A 19,800-nucleotide genomic window follows, 5' to 3' on the forward strand; every position below is an offset into this window, starting at 1 on the left:
GTTTATTAAATATAATAATAATTAAAAAAACAGTTTAAATGTAGCAGCTAAAGAAACACTTTATCACCATTATTTACACCCGATTACACTCATCACACAAATGTTTCAGGAACACAAACATAATTAGAAATCAGCATCATTGTTAAGGTAAAAGGAATAAACACAGATAAAAGGTAGAAATCTTATTAACTGAAGTACATTATATGTCCAAACGTTTACATACACCCCTTTCAATGAGGGAATACAGTTATTTTAACGCAATGGGACTCAGAAGCAGCTACAGATGTCACTATCCTCAAAGCCGAGCCATGATAGAACAGTATATCTCCCCATTCTGGGCTGCGGAGTGGGGCTGGTCTCCTCTTGAGTGATGAAACACCGTTCATTATCTTTGGGATGAACTGAAGTGTCGTTTCTGATGTAGAACTGATAATCCAGCATGAATACCTAATCCGATTAATGTCCACTTGGATAAACCCAAGAAATGCTACAACATCTGGTGTGGAACCTTCCAAGAACAGAAGCTGTTACTGCAGTGAAACGCGACAGATTATTTATATCCTTATTTGGATGAGCAGGTGTCCACAAACATTTGGCCATATGGTGTCACTATGTGTAGAACAGAGAAACCAAAACAACACTGATATTTTCTAAATTAGCAGAGTGAGGAATCTGGCTGTGGCGTGAGGCTTCATGTCTACCCAGACAAAAGCAATCCAAAAGAGTCCCATGTGGATCAAAGGCCATGTTTATTAGCTGTGCAATCATAAAGAGGCTTGAGGAGAGCTCCTTTATGACCGCCATAAAAGTCTGCAATCATCCCAGGGGCCATCAAAGCCAACAATGAGCACCAGTACAAACTAATCAAGGGTCATTACGACAGAAATTAATGAAAAATGGCACGCGACAGGTCAATATAACATCAAACTCATACAGCTTATTGGCAGAGGTGGGTAGCAACTGGTAGCATTTACACAAGTGCATCTACCGAGGTAAAATATAGATGGATTTGTATTTTTCTGTATTTCAAATTTCCTTTTTCCAACAAAGTTCCAACAAAGACAAGAACAAGGCCAATAAATAATCTGTTAATGCTGGATGTATTAAGATATTTTACTGTTCTACTTTTTGTACTTAAGGGTGAGTATGTAGTTTACTTTGTAATTGGTTTTTGGCTGCCACTTGTGCACTTCTACTAGTCATAACAATACTTTAATATAGAATTGGGCTAAACTACCCACCTCTGCTTCCTGGATAGTCAAGTACTGCAGTGTCAATCAAGGGTCAGCAGGAGTTTTCCCAAGATGCGTTATGGCAAATTTGATCAAGTTCTTTCAATAATTAATTAAGCATGATATTGAAAACGTGTCTATGAAAAGAGGCTGTTAGTTTTTCCCAAAACCTGTTTCATGAAATTACAGCAGATATCGTCGTCTCTGAATGTTCATATTCAAGACGAATGATCGGATCAACATTGGTACCACTTGGTACTGAGTCCTATGTCCAGTGAACTGGCCAATAGCACCGAGGCCTGCAGTGCTCTGGCCAATCACAGGGTCTGTACCAGCACAGGGAAAAGCAGCGATAAGTGTTCAGCTCCACGGATTGGCAGCTTGTGCGTAGTGTAGTAATGGATGACTTCAGGAATGGTGCTGAATGGAGGACTGTTCTGGCCCAGGATGTACTTGCCATCTTTCGACTGGCTGAACTTCATGTGCATGAAACCTTGGCAGCTTCTGAGGAGCAGGAGGAGAGATCTGAAGTTAACACATGGATCAAGAAGATTAACCCATTTCACACTGAGATTTAATGCACATGGAAGTGCCATTACATTTTTTTTCTTGGAATAAAATGCACACTCTGTAGAACGGAACAGGTTAATAATCATATAGCAATAAATTATGCAAATACACAAAACCTGGTATCTGGAAACATTTTTGAGATTTATATCAGAGCAACTGGGCTGTTCCTGGATATATTCAGTAAACATTATCCAAATGTTTGTAGACACCCCTTATATAATTAAAATTTCAATTACTATATACATACAATGTACATCATCAGGGCCTGACCTTACTCATGATATGTTCAACAGGTTCAATAACCTGACACTGAGAAAACTCCAGTACTATGGGAGTCATTCGGGATTCAAGAGTCTTCTCTTCTCATAAGACAGATTTAAGGCAACTTAATCACTGCTGGCCACTTCACTGACAAACTTACCAGGACATGGTTAGATTCTAATTTCTTAATACATTCTAATAAAATCATAATTGAATTTATGGCCACTAAACTTCACTAAGTCTACTTGTAGAGATATAATCACCCAAACCCAAAACTAGCACATCTCATCTAGTTAACTGAGGACTTTTGATCCTACTGTCTTTAGATGTGGTGTGTAAGGATTGAAGCTAAATTTGACAAGAGCTCTTCAGTAGCAGTGGTAGTAACCAGGCTGAAAATGAATAGTTTTCCTATTAAATTCACAATTTGAACGGGTGCCATTTTCCAATCTCAGAACCTGTTATTTTAATTACAGCATTTTAATTAAAGCTTGTTAATTATAACCAAGCACTGGTGCTGTGTGAACAACAACAACCACAACTAAGGCCCTGACATCATGTATCTGAAATTTTTTTTTGTAATATTTTTCTCCATTTTCACAAGCATACTCATCCACACTGTCAGGGATTTCAAAAATATCTCCATCCACACAAACATGCAAAAACAACTGAAAAACATTCACTATGCCAGACCAGTAGGGGCAGGAGCAGTTCACTCTGCCTTTGACATTCAGGGATTTTCACACTATTCGTCAGCAATAAAAACGTATTTCTCAAAATTGCTCCACCAGGTGCTAGTTTGACCAGGCCATGTCCAAATTATTGTTTGCCGCAAGGATTGTACTTTTAGGTATGTGGATTTAATGAGAATTAGTGCCTCTGCATCGTAATGTGAAAAGAAACTTCAGCTGTAAACGTAATAATAAATCCCTAAATCCAACCCAGTTGCTCGCCTCCTTAGTTGTATGTATTCAATTAGTGTATTCATTTAATAAAGACAGTAGTCGTGTGAAAAAAGCTGTTTTTATCTGGATCCATCCATCCATTATCTGTATCCCTTATCCAATTCAGGGTCACGGTGGGTCCAGAGCCTACCTGGAATCATTGGGTGCAAGGCGGGAATACACCCTGGAGGGGGCGCCAGTTCTTCACAGGGCAACACACACTCACACCTACGGTCACTTTTTGATTCACCAATCCACCTACCAACATGTTTTTGGACTGTGGGAGGAAACCGAAGCACACCCACGTGGACACGGGGAGAACACACCAACTCCTCACAGACAGTCACCCGGAGCGGGAATCGAACCCACAACCTCCAGGTCCCTGGAGCTGTGTGACTGCAACACTACCTGCTGTGATCACCACGCCACCCATTTTATGTGCATATTAAAAACTAAATTTTCATAAATACCTGCATTAGTTTGGGCCTACAATGACAGAGTGTCTACATTCAGCATTCAACATTCAAGCCAGGGCTTCTTGGTTAAATCAACAGGATTGGACATTAAGTTATAGAATTTATTTGCAATTTAAATGGCTATAGCAATATTGGTTAAGCACGATGGCACAGCAAGTAGTGTCTCAGTCACACAGCTCCAGGGACCTGGAGGTTGTGGGTTCCAGTCCTGCTCCGGGCGACTGCTTTTGAGGATTGGCGACTCAAAAAGTGTCCCTAGATGTGATTGTGTAAGTGTGTGTGTTTGTGTGTTGCTTTGTGAAGGACTGGTGCCCCCCGCCGGGTGTGTTCCTGCCTTACGCCCAGTGATTCTGGGTAGGCTCCGGACCCACCGTGACCCAGAATTGGACAACGATTACAAACAATGAATGAATGAATGAATAAATATTGGTTGAAAAATAACAATTAGAAATTTCTCCCAAATCATTCAGCCATTTAAGCCCATCTTTAAAATAGTGACTGACAGCAAATCTAAGTATCAAACAATTACTAGTATATCAACAGTGGACCAGGAAAAAATGAAACAAAAAAGGGTCTGAAAAAGAGATTTGATCTCTGAAAGCAGGTATAGGGAGGGAACACATGCCCTTTTAGAGAGCTCAGTTCACTCCTCTGGATTTCTATACAGTTTCAATAGAAACTGTGGCTATGAGGTGAGCTCCAATTGGCAGCTTACAGTCAGTCATTAAAGTACAGTACATGAGGACGAAAACAGTGACAAGTGACCAAAAAAACAATAAATAAAAAAATAAAATAAAAAACAATAGTGTTTTCTGCAGAAATGTCCTTTCCTTTTTTTGCAGCCCACTTTTCATGCTGTATTTTTTGCTCCACATATAAAAACTGCTTTTTCCATCTTGTGCTTTTACATTTTTAAGGTAGAATGGAACAATGGGCAGTGTTTCATTTGGACATAGCCTTCATAGAACTGTGTTTAAGAAGGAGGCTCTAACGTTGTGCAATGCCAGTTACTCTAGTTTCTGTCAAGGTAAAAAGCACATATCCATCATTTCCCGTGTCGCTCTCCAGGCTGACCACTTACCAAGTTTGCACTGTAAGAAGGATCTGTGATTATTCCAAATGTGTACAAGCATATTTTAAGTCTTCAGTATGTGTGTGGCCTGAAGCTGGCTATTCATATTCATTAGCACCGAGGCAAAAAAAGACTTGTGTGAAGAGGGGAGGGAGTAATTCATCTGCCTGATTACACCTCAGCGTAAATCACGAGAGAGAGAGAGAGAGAGAGAGAGAGAGAGAGAGAGAGAGAGAGAGAGAGGATATGGATCAAGACAGTAATCAGGGGCAGGGGTTTAGCAAGATATGCAACATCACAAGAGCTTATAGAATATGGAAATATATGCTTTGGGAAAAAGGATAAGAGAAAGGAATAAGGGAGAAAAATAAACTCTCATGGACAGTGTGTAGGAATGTAAAAATACCAATCTGCCAGTTCAATGTTACAGTCAGAAACAGGCAATCATATTTATGTTCATGGTTATGACACTTAAAAATCTGGCTGTACTCTGGCTTATGTACATTCTCGAAAATAAAAGAAAGATTCTCTAGCTCTGATACATCTTACTTTCTGTATCTCAGGCTCAGATCTGCCCATGAAAGCATATGGAGTTCCCTGGGAGTGTCCAATCTCCTCACATCCAATGTCTGAATGGTTTAGTCGTCAGATTTGTAAACAAGGGCTAGTAACAAGTATTTACAATTCTATATTCAACAGATCTTACTCTCCCTTGGATATAACCCTTAAATGGGAAAGTGAATTGGAGCATTTAGCGTTTAAGCCTATGTGGAATGAGATAGGTCTAATTTGACCGCTACCTCGTTTAAATGTATACACAGGGCTTATTTCACTCCATACTTAAGATACAAAATGGGTAAGGTTCCTACGCCTTATTGTACTTTCTGTAACACTAAATCTACTGGTACATTTCTGCACATGTTGTGGGATTACATTCTATCTACAATTTCTGATATGCTTGTGATTCATATAGCAAATGAATCCACGTCTCTGTTTGTTGTGTGATGATAGTTCTTTTACCTTTACATTAGCTCAAAAGAGACTAATTTTTGCTGGCTTAACAGCAGCTACAAAGACTATTACATTTAATTGGTTTAATCCCAAAACACAACTCTCAAAACAATGGCTACTATTTTATTATGACATAGTCGCTCTTGAACTGACTACTGCAATGATTAATAAAGCCAAAACAGCTACACTTGTGGGGTGGGATACCATCAAAGTAGCCCTTAAGGACTTGCTTCCAACTCATCAGCCTATACCCACCTTTACACTTCTTTTCCTACTTCGTGTGACAGTGAATGGGATGTTTTATTGTTATATCTGGATATGTTTATTTGCTTCTTTCTTTTATGCATTGAATTGTATTATTTTACATGTGTAAAAAGCAAATAAAAAACTAATAAAAAAAAAAAATAATCTGTCTGGACTGAACTGGTGAGAAAGTGAAGATTTAATGATTATGAGGTGAGGGATTTACGGTCGCATGCTTTATGTGTTTTCAAGAAGGAACGGTGACTGTACTGCACCTGAGAGAAAGGGAGTATTCAGAGTGGCCGGTCTCACTGTTCCTCACCAGATAACTGCACTCCTTACACAACGTCAACAAAGACTCAGCATCAGATCGAGACAGAGCTCCGTGGTACCACCTAAAAAAAACACATACAATCACATATACACAAAATGACACACTTAAAAGGTAAAGAAATGGAATCTGAGCTCTGAAGCAAAGATTCTGGCATTGCACAGTGTACATGAATGTAAATATTATTGAATATTCATACATTCATTATCTGTATCCAGTTCAGGGTTGCGGTGGGTCCAGAGCCTACCTGGAGTCATTGGGCGCAAGGCAGGAATACACCCTGGAGGGGGCGCCAGTTCTTCTCAGGGCAACACACACACTCACACATTCACTCACACGGACACTTTTGAGTCACCAATCCACCTACCTACGTGTGTTTTTGGATTGAGGGAGGAAACCAGAGCACCAGGAGGAAACCCACGCGGACACGGGGAGAACACACCAACTCCTCACAGACAGTCACCCGGAACGGGAATTGAACCTACAACCTCCAGGCCCCTGGAGCTGTGTGACTGCGACACTACCTGCTGTGCCACCTAAATACACCTAACTAAATACTCATTAGCTATGTGTCACATTAAACTGACTGTGCTAGACATTGTTTCAGTCAAAAGCTTCTTTTAAATTTCATGATTCAATGAAATTTTTTTATTAGAAATAATATTTGCTACATTCAGGTGTGCAATGAATTTAATGATTGTTGTGAATTTAAGATTTAAACTGAAGTGTTAAACTGAATCATCTATAACTACTTTAACCTTTTCTTTTCTAATTTGTATCTGAAGACCTTGGTTTCATTTGGCTATAATTTATGTGCCTTAAACAACATACTGAAAAAAACCAAGGCAAAGAATGAACACTCAAGTATTCAAATTATTTCTGCCAGGGCTAGCACTGAACAAAGCATGAGGACAATAATGTGTCCTCTACAGCTGACAAACTGCTGGCTACAGTGCGGACACAATCCAGTGGCCTGTCTAATAGCATAACCATACACATGCTGCTACAATAAATAATTTTCACACTCCACTGGGCTGGACTTCCCAATTGTACCTTTGGGCACAAAACAGATGAGATCATCATTTCCCAAATTCCACATTTTCCCCTTACGTCACCTCAAACACTCTAGTATGTAATATTTTAGAACAAACTGTACTGGCTGTTACAGCCAGGCAACAAGCCAATGTGGTAGCGTTACTCACACTTGCTTCTCCAGGGGCAGGGAGGGGTCAACTCGCTCCCCGAGTGTGGGGTGAGGCTCACTGGGCTTGCGTAGCTTCATGTTGCTTGTCACAAGAGGACCTCTGGGGGAGCGCAGACGATCTGGAGAAGGAGAGGAACGCTCCCAATCTGCACCCTCAAACTGCACTGTAGAGACATAGATGAATAGAAAGAGGCACACAGTTAGAAAGTATGCGAAGGCCTGTTACTTCATGTTCAGGGTTTATGTGCCCATATATTATATTTTACCAGCATGTTTCATCCAACCAAAGTAATCATAATGTTGTTACCCTTTAAGACAATTAATGTTTAACTCGTGGGGTGTGTGGGTTTAAGCAGGAGGCACAGCAGCACAGGGAGTCTTTCTACAGCAGGGGTTGTGCAGAAAAACAGTGGAAAAATGACCTAATGCATGGGGAAAAGGAGGATACTGGGAATTGGAGTCTTTAGCTACAGCATTCATACTGTGACTGTGATACAACAAAGACATAAGCAGGGCGCAGGGAAGGGGCGGCAGGGATCAGAAGTCAGCAGGGGTCAAAGAGGTCACCTTGCTCGCCTGTGGGGGTCTCCTCCTCCAGCTGGCCTACTGGAGGAGGCCAGGGCAACTCGGCCAGCTCCTTCAAATCTGACCCTAACATGGGTCACAACCGGAAGACAGAATATACATGGGAGCATGAGAGAAAAAGAAAGAGACATTAGTATTAAAGGAACCAAGACAGACAGAGAAAGGGTGAAAGATCATTCAGTTTTCATTTATTCATTCTCTGTAACCACTTCATTCTCCTCTCTCTCTCTCTCTCTCTCTCTCTCTGCATAGAGCAAAGAAAGGGCATCTGGAGTTTTTCAGACAATGGAGAGAATGCTATTTGAGAGGTGGCTAACTGCTTTACTACAAAGTGCTGCAAAACTAAACAACTCAATTTACAAATGAGTTTCTGTGGTCATTCAAACAGTGAATAAACACTTACAGACAAGATCATCTTCAGCCACGTACAAACAACAGTCGTTCTTTCCCTCAAACATACGGTTTAAACTTAAAAAGACACAAAGCTTCTGAACGTAAACAAACCATAGAGAACAGTGTTTCCCCACCATCATAGATGTCCCCTTTAATAAGAATCCAGAAATGCATTTTGTGTCTGAACATTGCTTCAAGAATTTAGTCTAAAACCAATCCACATTATTAAGTTTAGTGGCCATAACTGACCAGACTTTATTAAAATTCTGTCAAAGACCCGACCAAAACAGGCAGGACACTGTTGGCTGTTATAAAATAATAAAATAAAGTTATAAAATAATATTTGTAAGTAGATCATGAACCAGACATGAGCAACTGGTCCCTGTTGGGTTTGGACAAACACATCAAGCAATAAGGTGAATGGAGTCATGATGAGTGAGATAAGACAGACAAATAAACAATGAAAATATGGACAGAAAGCTGTTGATCCTTTGGGACAATCCACAGCAGCCGCAGACACACCAGATGCTAGAATTAAATCAGAAACAAAATGCAGCGTGTGCACTTACGACTTATTACCATCTCATTCATGCACTGCTTATTACACACACACACACATAGCATCAGCACATCATTGTAATGCACCCAGTCACAACTCACACTCAAACAGGATTACATGAAGAGATGGCCAAGGGGGAGGTGTGTGTGACAGCTTTATAAGAGACCACCAGCCATGACGCCCTCATTCCTTCTTTTTAAAAGGAGTGCCGGAACAGGAGAAAGAAACAGACAGCCCCATATATCTCTTGCTTGTCTGTTTAATTATTGAAGCCACAGACCAACAGACACACAGGCACACACACACACACATATACACACAAAGGCACACACACAGGCAGACAGACAGCACTTTCACTCAGCTGTAGGTGCATTATTGATGTCTAGTGTCACACAATGGCCTCATGTGGACAGGCAGAACAGGCTGGTTCAGAGGATGACCCCCCGAGACCAGCATACACACACCTGAAGCTTCAGAGATGACAACCTGAAACCTTTAATACAACTGTCATTTTCATTTAATTATTTACCATTCATTGTTTCCTTCACAGTGCATTTGCGAAACCTGTTCATAATCACCAATACAGAAATGTATCTGCAGGGAAACCATCATAAATGACTGTTTATTTAATATGGGATATATAGTCAAAGGTAGACACAACTTAAAATGAGTGAATTCAGCTGAGATGCGCCTCTTTATGGACATCCATCTTCAATTGCGCACACACAGCTTGTTTAATCTCCATAGACATGCATGAAACCAAATGGGTTGCTCTTGGCCAGCTGCACGAGCTTTAAAAGGTCGCCGTGCACAATGACAAGCATGGGTTAGAGGGGCATAAATCCCCAAGCACTGGGATCTGGAGCAGTTAATACATTTTCAGATGACTCGAAGTGGTGTTTGTGATCCAGAACTAACCATCCAACTTTAGTATCTGACCTCATTACTGCTGTCATAGCCGAGTACCATCAAATCCTCACAGAAACTTTAGAAGGTCTAGTAAAGCCTTCCCAGAAGAATGGAGTAGAAGCGGTTACTGCAGAAATAGAGGGACAAACCACTCATTGATACCATTAATTTCAGAGGAAATGCTGGATTTGCAGGTGTTCAGTTCAAATGTCTGCAGATATGTCCCCAAAAACACAAAATATCACATATCAGAATTGACCCATAATTACCATATGACACTATTTAGACCGATTACTTAAGATCCATAAATAGTAGAATGTTCTAGAGAAAGAAACAGAGACAGACTAGACACAACAAAATAATCAGGCAGTGCTGAGTAGCAGCAGAAGAGCAATATGTGTTTATGAGAGATTTTAGAACAACCACTTGTAGACTCTCTGAACTGTCACTGTGGGCATAAACACAACATAAATGATGGAAGTAGCTGTATATGTAGTTTGCTCACAGCCATAATGTCCTCTTCCTGTTATAAATAATCTATATTAACCCACACACTCTATTATCTTTTCTTTGGTCTCTCTCTCTCTCATATATATATATATATATATATATATATATATATATATATATATATATATATATATATATATATATATATATATATATATATATATATATATATATATATATATATATATGGGCAGCACATTAGCCTCTGTTAACTACTGACCTGAACTGTAAGCACAATGGTCGTTATTTGACTAAATCCAAATGACCAGGACAAATTATGTGACGTCCTCAAATACTCAAGTTATTCCTGATATTCTGAGAAAAGTCTGCTGAGGCACAATTGTTGACAAAAAGTACAAAATGTATAGAATGCAACAATAATTCAATCATTTCTACCACAGCATGCCCACACACACAGCAAGTGAGCGAGAAAGAGATCGAGAGCAATAGTTCCACAAGCCTCAAAGGGCATCTCTGAGTGACAACACAGCTCTGCGCTAAAACACATATAGACTTACAACCTGTAGCTATGTCACTATACATTACAGAACAAAGGGTCAAATGTCTTTCAGCATGAGAGTCAACCAGGCTACATTCTATTGAAAGATGTGGCTTTTTGTTAGAAAAATCATGAAAAAGAAAGAGGGGGTGGGCAACTCATTTTCACCACTCACAGCGCCAGAGTGAGAAAAACAAATTGCTGTCTAAAATGCTCCTAATTGGGCACAATGCATCTCCTGGTGAAAATGTAAATACAGATACACACACACACACAGCAATTAGCAGCAGATGCTCGCATAATGCAGAGAAAAACAGCCCTGAGTAAATGCATTTACAATCATCTGGAAAGGATTAATGCATCCTTCACGTTCCATCTGAAAAACACAGCCACACACTTCCTGCTTTTATTTCATTTCAGACCATCTTTTTTAATAATAGTCTTGTCTCATCTGCTTATCCCTCCCTCAAAAACATTCATTCTTTCTCTCACGCTCCTCCTAAGTGAGACATTAGTCCTCCTTCACCTCCCTGTCTCTATTCCCCAGTGCAAAAGATGGAACAGTCCAAGACATATCTTTTCATTAGTGCCACAGAGAGAGAGAGAGAGAGAGAGAGAGAGAGAGAATATATCAACAGTGAACAGTGGATATATTATTGTTTCCCCTGGGCTTTCTTCAAGCAGCCTGACAATCCAGCACATTGCAAGACAGCATGCGCGCACACACACACACACACACACACACACACATAACCACATACACAGACCCTTACATTTACAGGATTTTAGACCAGACTACATTTTTCTGGCAGAAGGGAAATGGTTGTGGTTGTTAAGTGTGGTTAAGAATGGATATGTAGTGCTCAGAGATATTAATAAAATTTAATATCTTAGTAGTGTACAAATACATCTCATCTTTAACAGTAACATCACAGTATCAAGTTTCATTTCAATAATGTTTATGAATCTCATTAATGAATAATAACCCATAATTACTGCTGCTCTGTGCTAAAAAAGCCTTATAAACCTGAAACTGCTGGTTTTTACTGGCCCTTGAGTCCTGTTTCTTCTGCTATGTACGTTTTCACCAAATGGGACCTTACATATTTAAACCCACTGGCTACTGAAGGTGTCAGAATGTAATGCACATTCTCACTTTAATACAAACTAGTAAAAATATTTTTAAATGTTTCCATTTGAAATAACCGACAATTGGCAGTTTGTTGTGCAGTTAATTTCCAAAACACGTTATTCACAGCTACAGAACGATTTTAGCTGCTGTTGTTATGACTGCACCCTATGTCTACTTCTGCTTCTGTTACTGTGTCCAAATAATTCAGCTTTGGATTCATCTGTCCAAAGCACATTGTTCCAAAAATCTTGGTCTTTTTCTATGTGCTTTCTGGCAAACTTTAGTCTTGCCCTGATGTCTTTTTGACAGCCAGCGTTTCCTCCTTGTGCAGTTGTCTCCTGATGGCAGATGTATGCTTGACATCAACTGTGGCAAGAGCCACAGAGTAGGTCCCGTGATGACATTTTAGGATTGTTGGAGATTTCTTTATGCATCTTGCGGTCTGCTTTTGGACTGGGCTTGTTAGGATGGCCTGAACTGGCCATGTTGGCAGGTGGTTTAAAATGCTCTCCACTCTCCACTCAAATCAGCCATTCTACCGTCTGGAAAATAATTTACAATTGTTTTGAGATCTTTCTACATCCCTTCCCAGACTCATATACATCTATAACCTTCTTTCTAAAGGCCTCAGAGATCTGTTTAGATCTCGGCATGGTGACAACACCAAGGGCAAATCATACTAATGTCTGACATTTAAATAAGAGCCTCCTCCAATGTCCTCTTTAATGATAATCATTTGCAGCTTTATTTTTTTAGTTATATAAGCTCCATCTTTAAATAATGTTCAATTGAAGCTTAAATGTCCATATTTTTAAAAACGTTCAAAAAGACAAAGGTTTTCATGGGGTGTCCTTACATTTTCACTTGACTGTATACTGGAATTGGGATCCACTTGCTAGATATTTGACCTAATTCAAATATATTGGAAGTGGGATCCCATTTGTAATATATATCTCTTATGTCAAATATATTGGGAGTGGGATGTCTGGAAAACTGAGTTTGGGGAGGTCTGCTGATGTCGCTGCTTCGACTGCTGGGTCATCTGGGACCCCTGAACAACATATCAGAAGGTCAGGTCGCTGCGCCATGCTATTCATCCCTGAAGAGTGTTCTCTAACTGTCAGTTTAGGCCTCTGTCTTCATTGAAAAGTGTGCACAAAACAAAGGAACGTTTTCAGGGATTTTTAATAGAAAACAACACCCTAGGCTTTCCCCATGTCACACACCATCCCATGGGGTGTCTAGGATGAACTAGAGCCAGACACCAGAGACCCGGAGCCCAGGGCCAGCCACAAACGGATTTTTGGCTCCCAGAGTCTTCACCCAAGCATGCCTTCTGTAACACTGCAAGGTTTCCAGGCAGCTTAGGTTCCTATAAGAGGGGGCCTACTATGTTAAGAAATAACAGAGCCCAGGAGCCCACGGCTAGCCACAAACAGATTGCTCCCTCCCAGCGCACCTGGGACCACAGTCCGCATGCTTTTTGCAAGGTTTCCAGCAGCTTCAGCACTGGGACTTTCTCCAGCAAAGCTGGACCTAGGTCATAGAAGCCCAAAACGGACCACTACAGGCTACGCCCCAACCACCCGTTGCTAGGTAATTTACACAAAGGGCCAGAGAGTGTTTAACCATACAATACGTCACCTCCTGGTGGCCTTGGGTTGAGGTCAAAGGCAGCGGATACCTTTCCTAAAATTCCAAAGGAATTTTCAGAAAGTTACCAAGCTTCTCCTGCTTTGGCACTCATGGGGTTGCATATAAACCACACATTATCTCCTCACCTTTTGGCACAGGAAGACTGTCAGACATAAGCACTCCCTCTGTGTGAACTGATGGTGGCTCAAGAAACCAAGTCTATTCTGTCAAAATATTTTTAATTCATGGTAAACCCATTTTTCCATTGTTTCCCATGGGAATTCCATTTTTTGAGGGGAGTTGTTGTCTTTTGACATGTTCATGTTGTACAAAATCTGTGCTTCTATTCTGGGGTTATTGATTTTTAAATATAGTAACGTAGTAAAATACAGATATTTTAACACAGTAGGCTGGTGTATGATCAGACTCAGACACCCTCGGTCTCATTCACACGCTCACTCATGCTCTCACTCGCTCTCTCCCTCTCACACACACTTGCAAGCACGCACGCACACACACACACACATAGTAATCTGCTCTGATGAATGTAGAAGGGTGTGATGTGGAGGTGAAGAAAGAAGGGAGAGGTAAAAAAGAGGAGGGGTGATGATGAACAGGGTGTGGGAGTGTGAGCATGTGTGTGCGTGTGTGTGTGTTTGGAGGAGTTAAGAGATGAATCTGCCCCCTCAGCACCCTGCAGAGAGAGAGAGAGAGAGAGAGAGAGAGACACACACATACATACTAGGGGTGTCCCAGACTAAGATTTATATAGTCGTAATGCACACTGTGGAATGATCATTGAATTTTTTTTCAATGCTTATTGATTCATTTTCTCATTTGTAAAATAAGCTTTCAAATTTAGCACTAGACAAAAGGGCTGAAAACCTCAATTAAACACTCTGAAACATTGAATACAACATTTCCAGTTCCAAATGAGGTACTGAACGTATCCAATACATATCCAATATACAGCATTGTGACTCTATTCACAGCCCGATCAGAATTCATGTGACTTTTACTTCAATCCAACATGACAATCCTCATAATTTCAAGGTATGAGGCGTTTGTAGACTGACATTTTTTTCCAAATGCTTATCTATGCGACAAACGCAGTATAAAAACAAGCCTTGAGCAAATATTAAAAAAATGAACTGAATCTGAATAAGAAAAGATCTTCCATAGGCTGAATGTAAGCCCATGTCTTTGAAACATGGGCTCAACAAAATGAGGTAAACAGCTAGAAGTTAAGAGACAAATGGATTAGACCAAAATATGCAAGCAAACAAAGAAAGAGTGAGATATTTCTTACAATGAGCAAAGACAGAGTGCGAGAGAGAGAGAGAGAGAGAGAGAGAGAGAGAGAGAGAGACATACACTTACAATCCTTGTCTCAATTAAACACATATAAAACATCTCTTTCACAGTAGTCCTTAATTCTCAAACAGTCTCTCACTGTGTGTTATTAGGAGGGAATATAGTCCTCTCTCCATCAGTAATGTCACAGCAGATATAGGGACCACTGTGAGGTCTTGTCTAAAGCAGCCTAATGCAACACTAGAAATGCATTAGTCAACCACTGTGTAGTCAACATTAGGCCAACAATATATCAATCAGTACTGATGCTAACTGCAGTGGATTCTGAGGAGGAATGCAGACAAACCCAATAAAGCCCTAAAGGGCACATCCTCTAGGCAGCTGTTCAAAGCCCTCGTCCTAGTGTGAACACTTGATTAGGAGAGAGTGAAGCTGTAAATTAGCAGAAGTGCCTGTGACATTCCTGTAAACAAGACCATCACTAACCCACTCAGTTTATCAAACTCGCGCCATCCCAACCTGCATCTCTCATGGAGAGTGAGGTAAGGAGGCTGTGACAGAGAACTGAAAGAGGTCACTCTGGCATGTAATATACATGTAGACCTCGGTTAGACTTACACTGACATTTACGCTATTTAGTAGACGGTCCACTCTGATTCATCCCAAAGGTGTTCTATCAGCTGAGGTCAGGACTCAGGCCAATCACTTCCACTCTGCTATAATACCATTGACAGTTGACTCTAGAATATTTAGTAGTGAGGAAATTTTACAACTGAACTTGTTGCACAGGTGGTATCCTATCACGATACCGCTGGAATTCACGGAGATCCTGAGAGCAACCCAAATGTTTGTAGAAGCAGTCTGCATGCCTAGGTGCTTGGTTTTTTACACCTGTTTCCACAGAAGTGCTTTAAACATCCGAATTCAGTGATTTGAATGGGTGAGCAAATACTTTTGGCAATATAGTGTAGTTCTCCTGTGTTATTAATATGGCCTTCTATAGGGCTGGGCAAATAATCAAAAATTAATCGAAATTGATATTCAGAAATTCTAATTGACACAATATGGTCTATATCGATTATATAACTTACTTTTATTCTGTTATGTCCCCGATGTGTGTTCATGTACTGTCCCTTTAAAACCACACTACCAAGCTGTAGTCATGTGATTCTGCCCTTAAATGCCAACCTAAATGCCAACCAGGCGACTCAAGCAGCTAGTACCAAGAAAGTACAGCATCTGTGGATTGGACGTGCTGTGTTTTGACTATAATTAAGACCACAGTGACTAAAAAACAAGAGAGGGACAAGCTCCCAGCAACATTAGAAAAACATCCTATATTTAAATGGAGCATATTTACAGTAAAAGCCTCATCACTGAACTTTGAGTGTCAAAAAATACAAAAACAAAATAATCATTCATGAATCATAATCCTGGTAAAGTGCACAATTAATCGTGATATTGATTTGTGCTCACATCGCCCAGCACTAGCCTTCTATAACTTCTGCACACAACAATAATAAGCAAGTGTCACACAAACCATTACATAAGTGACATAGTGTACACTGACTGAGTTTGTATTCTTTGCTTTTACAGCAGCCTACGTACCACTTATAATATGTATAAATATGCCTGTTGTCAATCATGAATGCGGTGAATATGCAGTGGTAGTTTTCCTGCCAAAAGTAACATCATACTAGTGCAGAGCTTTTGACAAGTTTCTCTTATTTCTCTTCTTAAAATAATTTGTGGGCCATATCTACAAGTGGATCTTTGCACGACCATGTTTGGGAACCCTTTGTCAATAACGTTATATTGTTGCAGAGTCTCTTAGGCATATAGTGCACTGTTGGGTTGCAGAAGCACAGTATATATTGGGGATTGCTCTGAAGGGTCAGCATATTGCATTATGGAGTTGGAGGGACTAGAAGCTGTCCCTGACTAGTGCAGTCTCTAGGGAGCTATTTAATATTCAGCTGTTGCGTAGACAGAAACTGTCTGCCCCTCTTACCTGCAAAAGCCTTGGAGATGTGATCCTTCTTCCACTCCCAGGGCTGGTCATATTCGTCTGCTGGCCTCTCATCGTCCTGTGGAAGCCTGCCCTCTCTGCCCTCTTCAGGGGGCTCAGGGGGCCCAGAGCCCTGTTCTTCATATGGAGTGTCATACAGTTGTACCTCCCCTCTGCCCCGGCCGCCAGCTCGCCTCTGCAGCTCTGAAACAACACAATCAACACAAAAAATGTCACAGCTGTGTTTTACAGTAAAATACAGCATTCAGGTGTTGTGACACTGTCCATATTTCTTCATACGACATGAACAAAGCCACTGGGAACACTGAATATTGATGTAATGGGAGTTAAGTTCGAGTAAAAATATGAAGCTTATGGTCCGAATCTGGGTTCAGAAACAATAATATCAATACTAGGACTGCAAGAAATACTGTTTGTTAACTAGTGGTGCAATACTTGTCTTTAAAGTACTGAAAAAAAGAATGCAATATGCAGCATTATTATTTTCTTTTTTTATATATGTAATATATATAATTATTTTTACTCAACATGTACACAGCAATCTCTCAACTCATTTTAAAGAGGGCATAGTTAGGCTTGGTTCATAGAGTGAACAGTAGTACATAGAGTAACAGTAGTTGGTTGGTTCATGCAGTAGTAGAACATTAAAAATATATTAAAACCATTATATTAACAGATTTTTGAGGCTTTTTTTCTGTTCCAAATTCATCTCCGAAAAACAAAATATTATGATGCGTATTTAATACTAGAAAATATCTATAGAAAATTCTGCGATTTTTATAAATATTTCCCACATAACCCACCAAATTTTCCAAGATACACTGCAAGCAATGTGTTTTGTCCATATGGTGCCACCCTAATTGGTGCTTCATCATACAATACTGACTGGAAGCACTGTAAGAAGATCCGGATTGTTATTGTAACAGTGAAGGATTGAAGCATGAAAAAAACATAATTTAAGATTAAGGCTTAAAAGGCTTTTTCTTGCAGTGACAAAAGCTTGAACAAGGGTCTAAAACTGCATCCATCAGTGCAAAAAAAAAAAGATTTTATTCATTAGAATGGATGAAAACAGGTTGCGAGTAGAAAAACAAGACATAACGTGAAATCGATATGTTTCCAGCTTCGCCCAGCTGGGCTCCCGTGCCTTGCGACATTAATTATGAAAATGTGTGCTGAGGAGTGGCAGGGCACAAATTTGAAGGGGAGATAAATTCTGTTTGCACAGCTTGGCTCAGACTCAGGAATTCATATGGAGAGGCTTAACAAACCCCTTGTGATGGTGAGAGGGAGAGAAACAGAGATTGGGAAAAGGAGATTGGGAGAGATGCATCCTTCATCGCTGATCTCGGGTTTTAATGCCTCATCTCACACAACGGCCCGTCTCTTGTCCATTTCTATTTTCATTCCGCTCAACAGCTGGGAGCCAATCAAAAGGGGGAAAAAAAATATGCCAAAGTGCTTTTCAACACTGATGAGTTTGATATGGATGCATTAAGCCAATACAAAGCCCACTTCACATTAAACTGCGAGAAAAGTCACAGGAAGAGAAGATGAAAGCTTTCTGTTTTGACCTCTAGTTATCTTTCTGTAGGGGGGGACATTTGATAAAGCAATGCACTCAGTATCACAGATAAAAAGGGATAGTGTCAGAGTGAAACACTCTATGATGTATCACAGTACACTCTCTTAGGGTTGGGCAATATAACAATATGTTATCATTATCAGGATAAGTTATATCACTATAAACATAACTGATATATTGCCAAATATTTCTCCTCAAATTAAGTCATGTCCAAGTGTTGCTACTCTTCTTACATTATGAAGCTATCCACTGCTCATACAAATTCAACAAAGAAGCCCAACACAATCGGAGGAGAACACTAAGGTCACATTCTGTTGCATTTGGCTTCAGATGACCATGTTTGTTATGTGATGGGAGGCAGGACAGACCCACCCATAGGAAACAAACCTAATGCTTTCTTGTGCTCCCAGCCATAGTTACCTGTAGCATCACAAGAGATCAAATCTGTGAGCTCCCTATAAACACAATTTGTCGTTTCATAACAAGAATAAAAATGGAATAAATGTGGAAAAACCTGCCATCAACCCGTAAACTTGCCAAAGTGTAATGCACAACTCATTGTAGGATTTTCTATGAAATTGTTTTGCGAGGGAGGGAGGGGGGGGGGTCTTTCCTTGTGTTCCATTCTAAAAAGTATAGTTTTGGAGATGTTTAATTAAAATAGAAATCTTGTTTTTAAGCATGTCACTACTGGCACATTTGGTGTTACTCACAAACTTCTGAAAAGTAAAATATTATCATATACACTGTATAATGTACAAACAGCCACCCAGGTAACTCCAGTTGCAGTTACAGGCCCACAGTTAAAGAGCAGATTTGAAATTTTTGACAGGGGAGATAAATCACGAGTCTGTGCTTGTGAGAAAGAAAGAGGGAAGGCCACACGAAGAAAAACATGAAGGCCAGTGAACAGGGGCAAGACAAACTTTAACCTTCAAATGTCTCTCTCGTTCTCTTTCTCTCTCTCTTTCTCTCTCGGTGGGCTCCTAGCTGTCTCCATAGCGACAGCAGAGGCCTCGGGGGGACAGACCCTGAGGTGAGAAGGAGGGGGAGGGCAGCATGTTGACGTTAAGAACCTCTGACAGGAGAGAAGGAGCCGAGAGATTCCACTCTACCTCAGTGCTGACACGTATTAGGAGATAAGGAGGACACACAGAGTTAGATTCAACTTGCTGACGTTAACTGGTGAGAAGGGGCTTCAGGTGGCGGCAAGGATCCAAACAAAGACCAGTCTTTGATGCAGATGCAAATCATGCAAATATTCAGTAAATATTTAAATCCGGTGTAACTGTACTCGGAATAATTC

The 19,800-nt window shown here is 40.3% G+C and overlaps 1 protein-coding gene across 4 annotated transcripts in view; it reads right to left on the reverse strand.

The window, feature by feature from the left end:
- The window catches only part of shdb (Src homology 2 domain containing transforming protein D, b), a 30,490-nt gene continuing 10,690 nt past the window's right edge, over positions 1 to 19,800 (reverse strand). For 3 of the 4 annotated variants that reach the window (XM_066646917.1, XM_066646915.1, XM_066646914.1), the window contains 5 exons: positions 16,892 to 17,092; positions 7,912 to 7,995; positions 7,343 to 7,508; positions 6,085 to 6,204; positions 1 to 1,736 (listed from right to left, as the gene is read on the reverse strand). In XM_066646917.1, coding sequence (XP_066503014.1) covers positions 1,550 to 1,736; positions 6,085 to 6,204; positions 7,343 to 7,508; positions 7,912 to 7,995; positions 16,892 to 17,092 — 758 coding nt within the window. In that variant the 3' untranslated portion in view covers positions 1 to 1,549. The remainder of the gene's footprint in view (positions 1,737 to 6,084; positions 6,205 to 7,342; positions 7,509 to 7,911; positions 7,996 to 16,891; positions 17,093 to 19,800) is intronic. The other variant, XM_066646916.1, reaches the window with a different exon arrangement.

Source organism: Hoplias malabaricus, chromosome 16 (genome assembly GCF_029633855.1).
Source record: "Hoplias malabaricus isolate fHopMal1 chromosome 16, fHopMal1.hap1, whole genome shotgun sequence".
Lineage (NCBI taxonomy): Eukaryota > Metazoa > Chordata > Actinopteri > Characiformes > Erythrinidae > Hoplias > Hoplias malabaricus.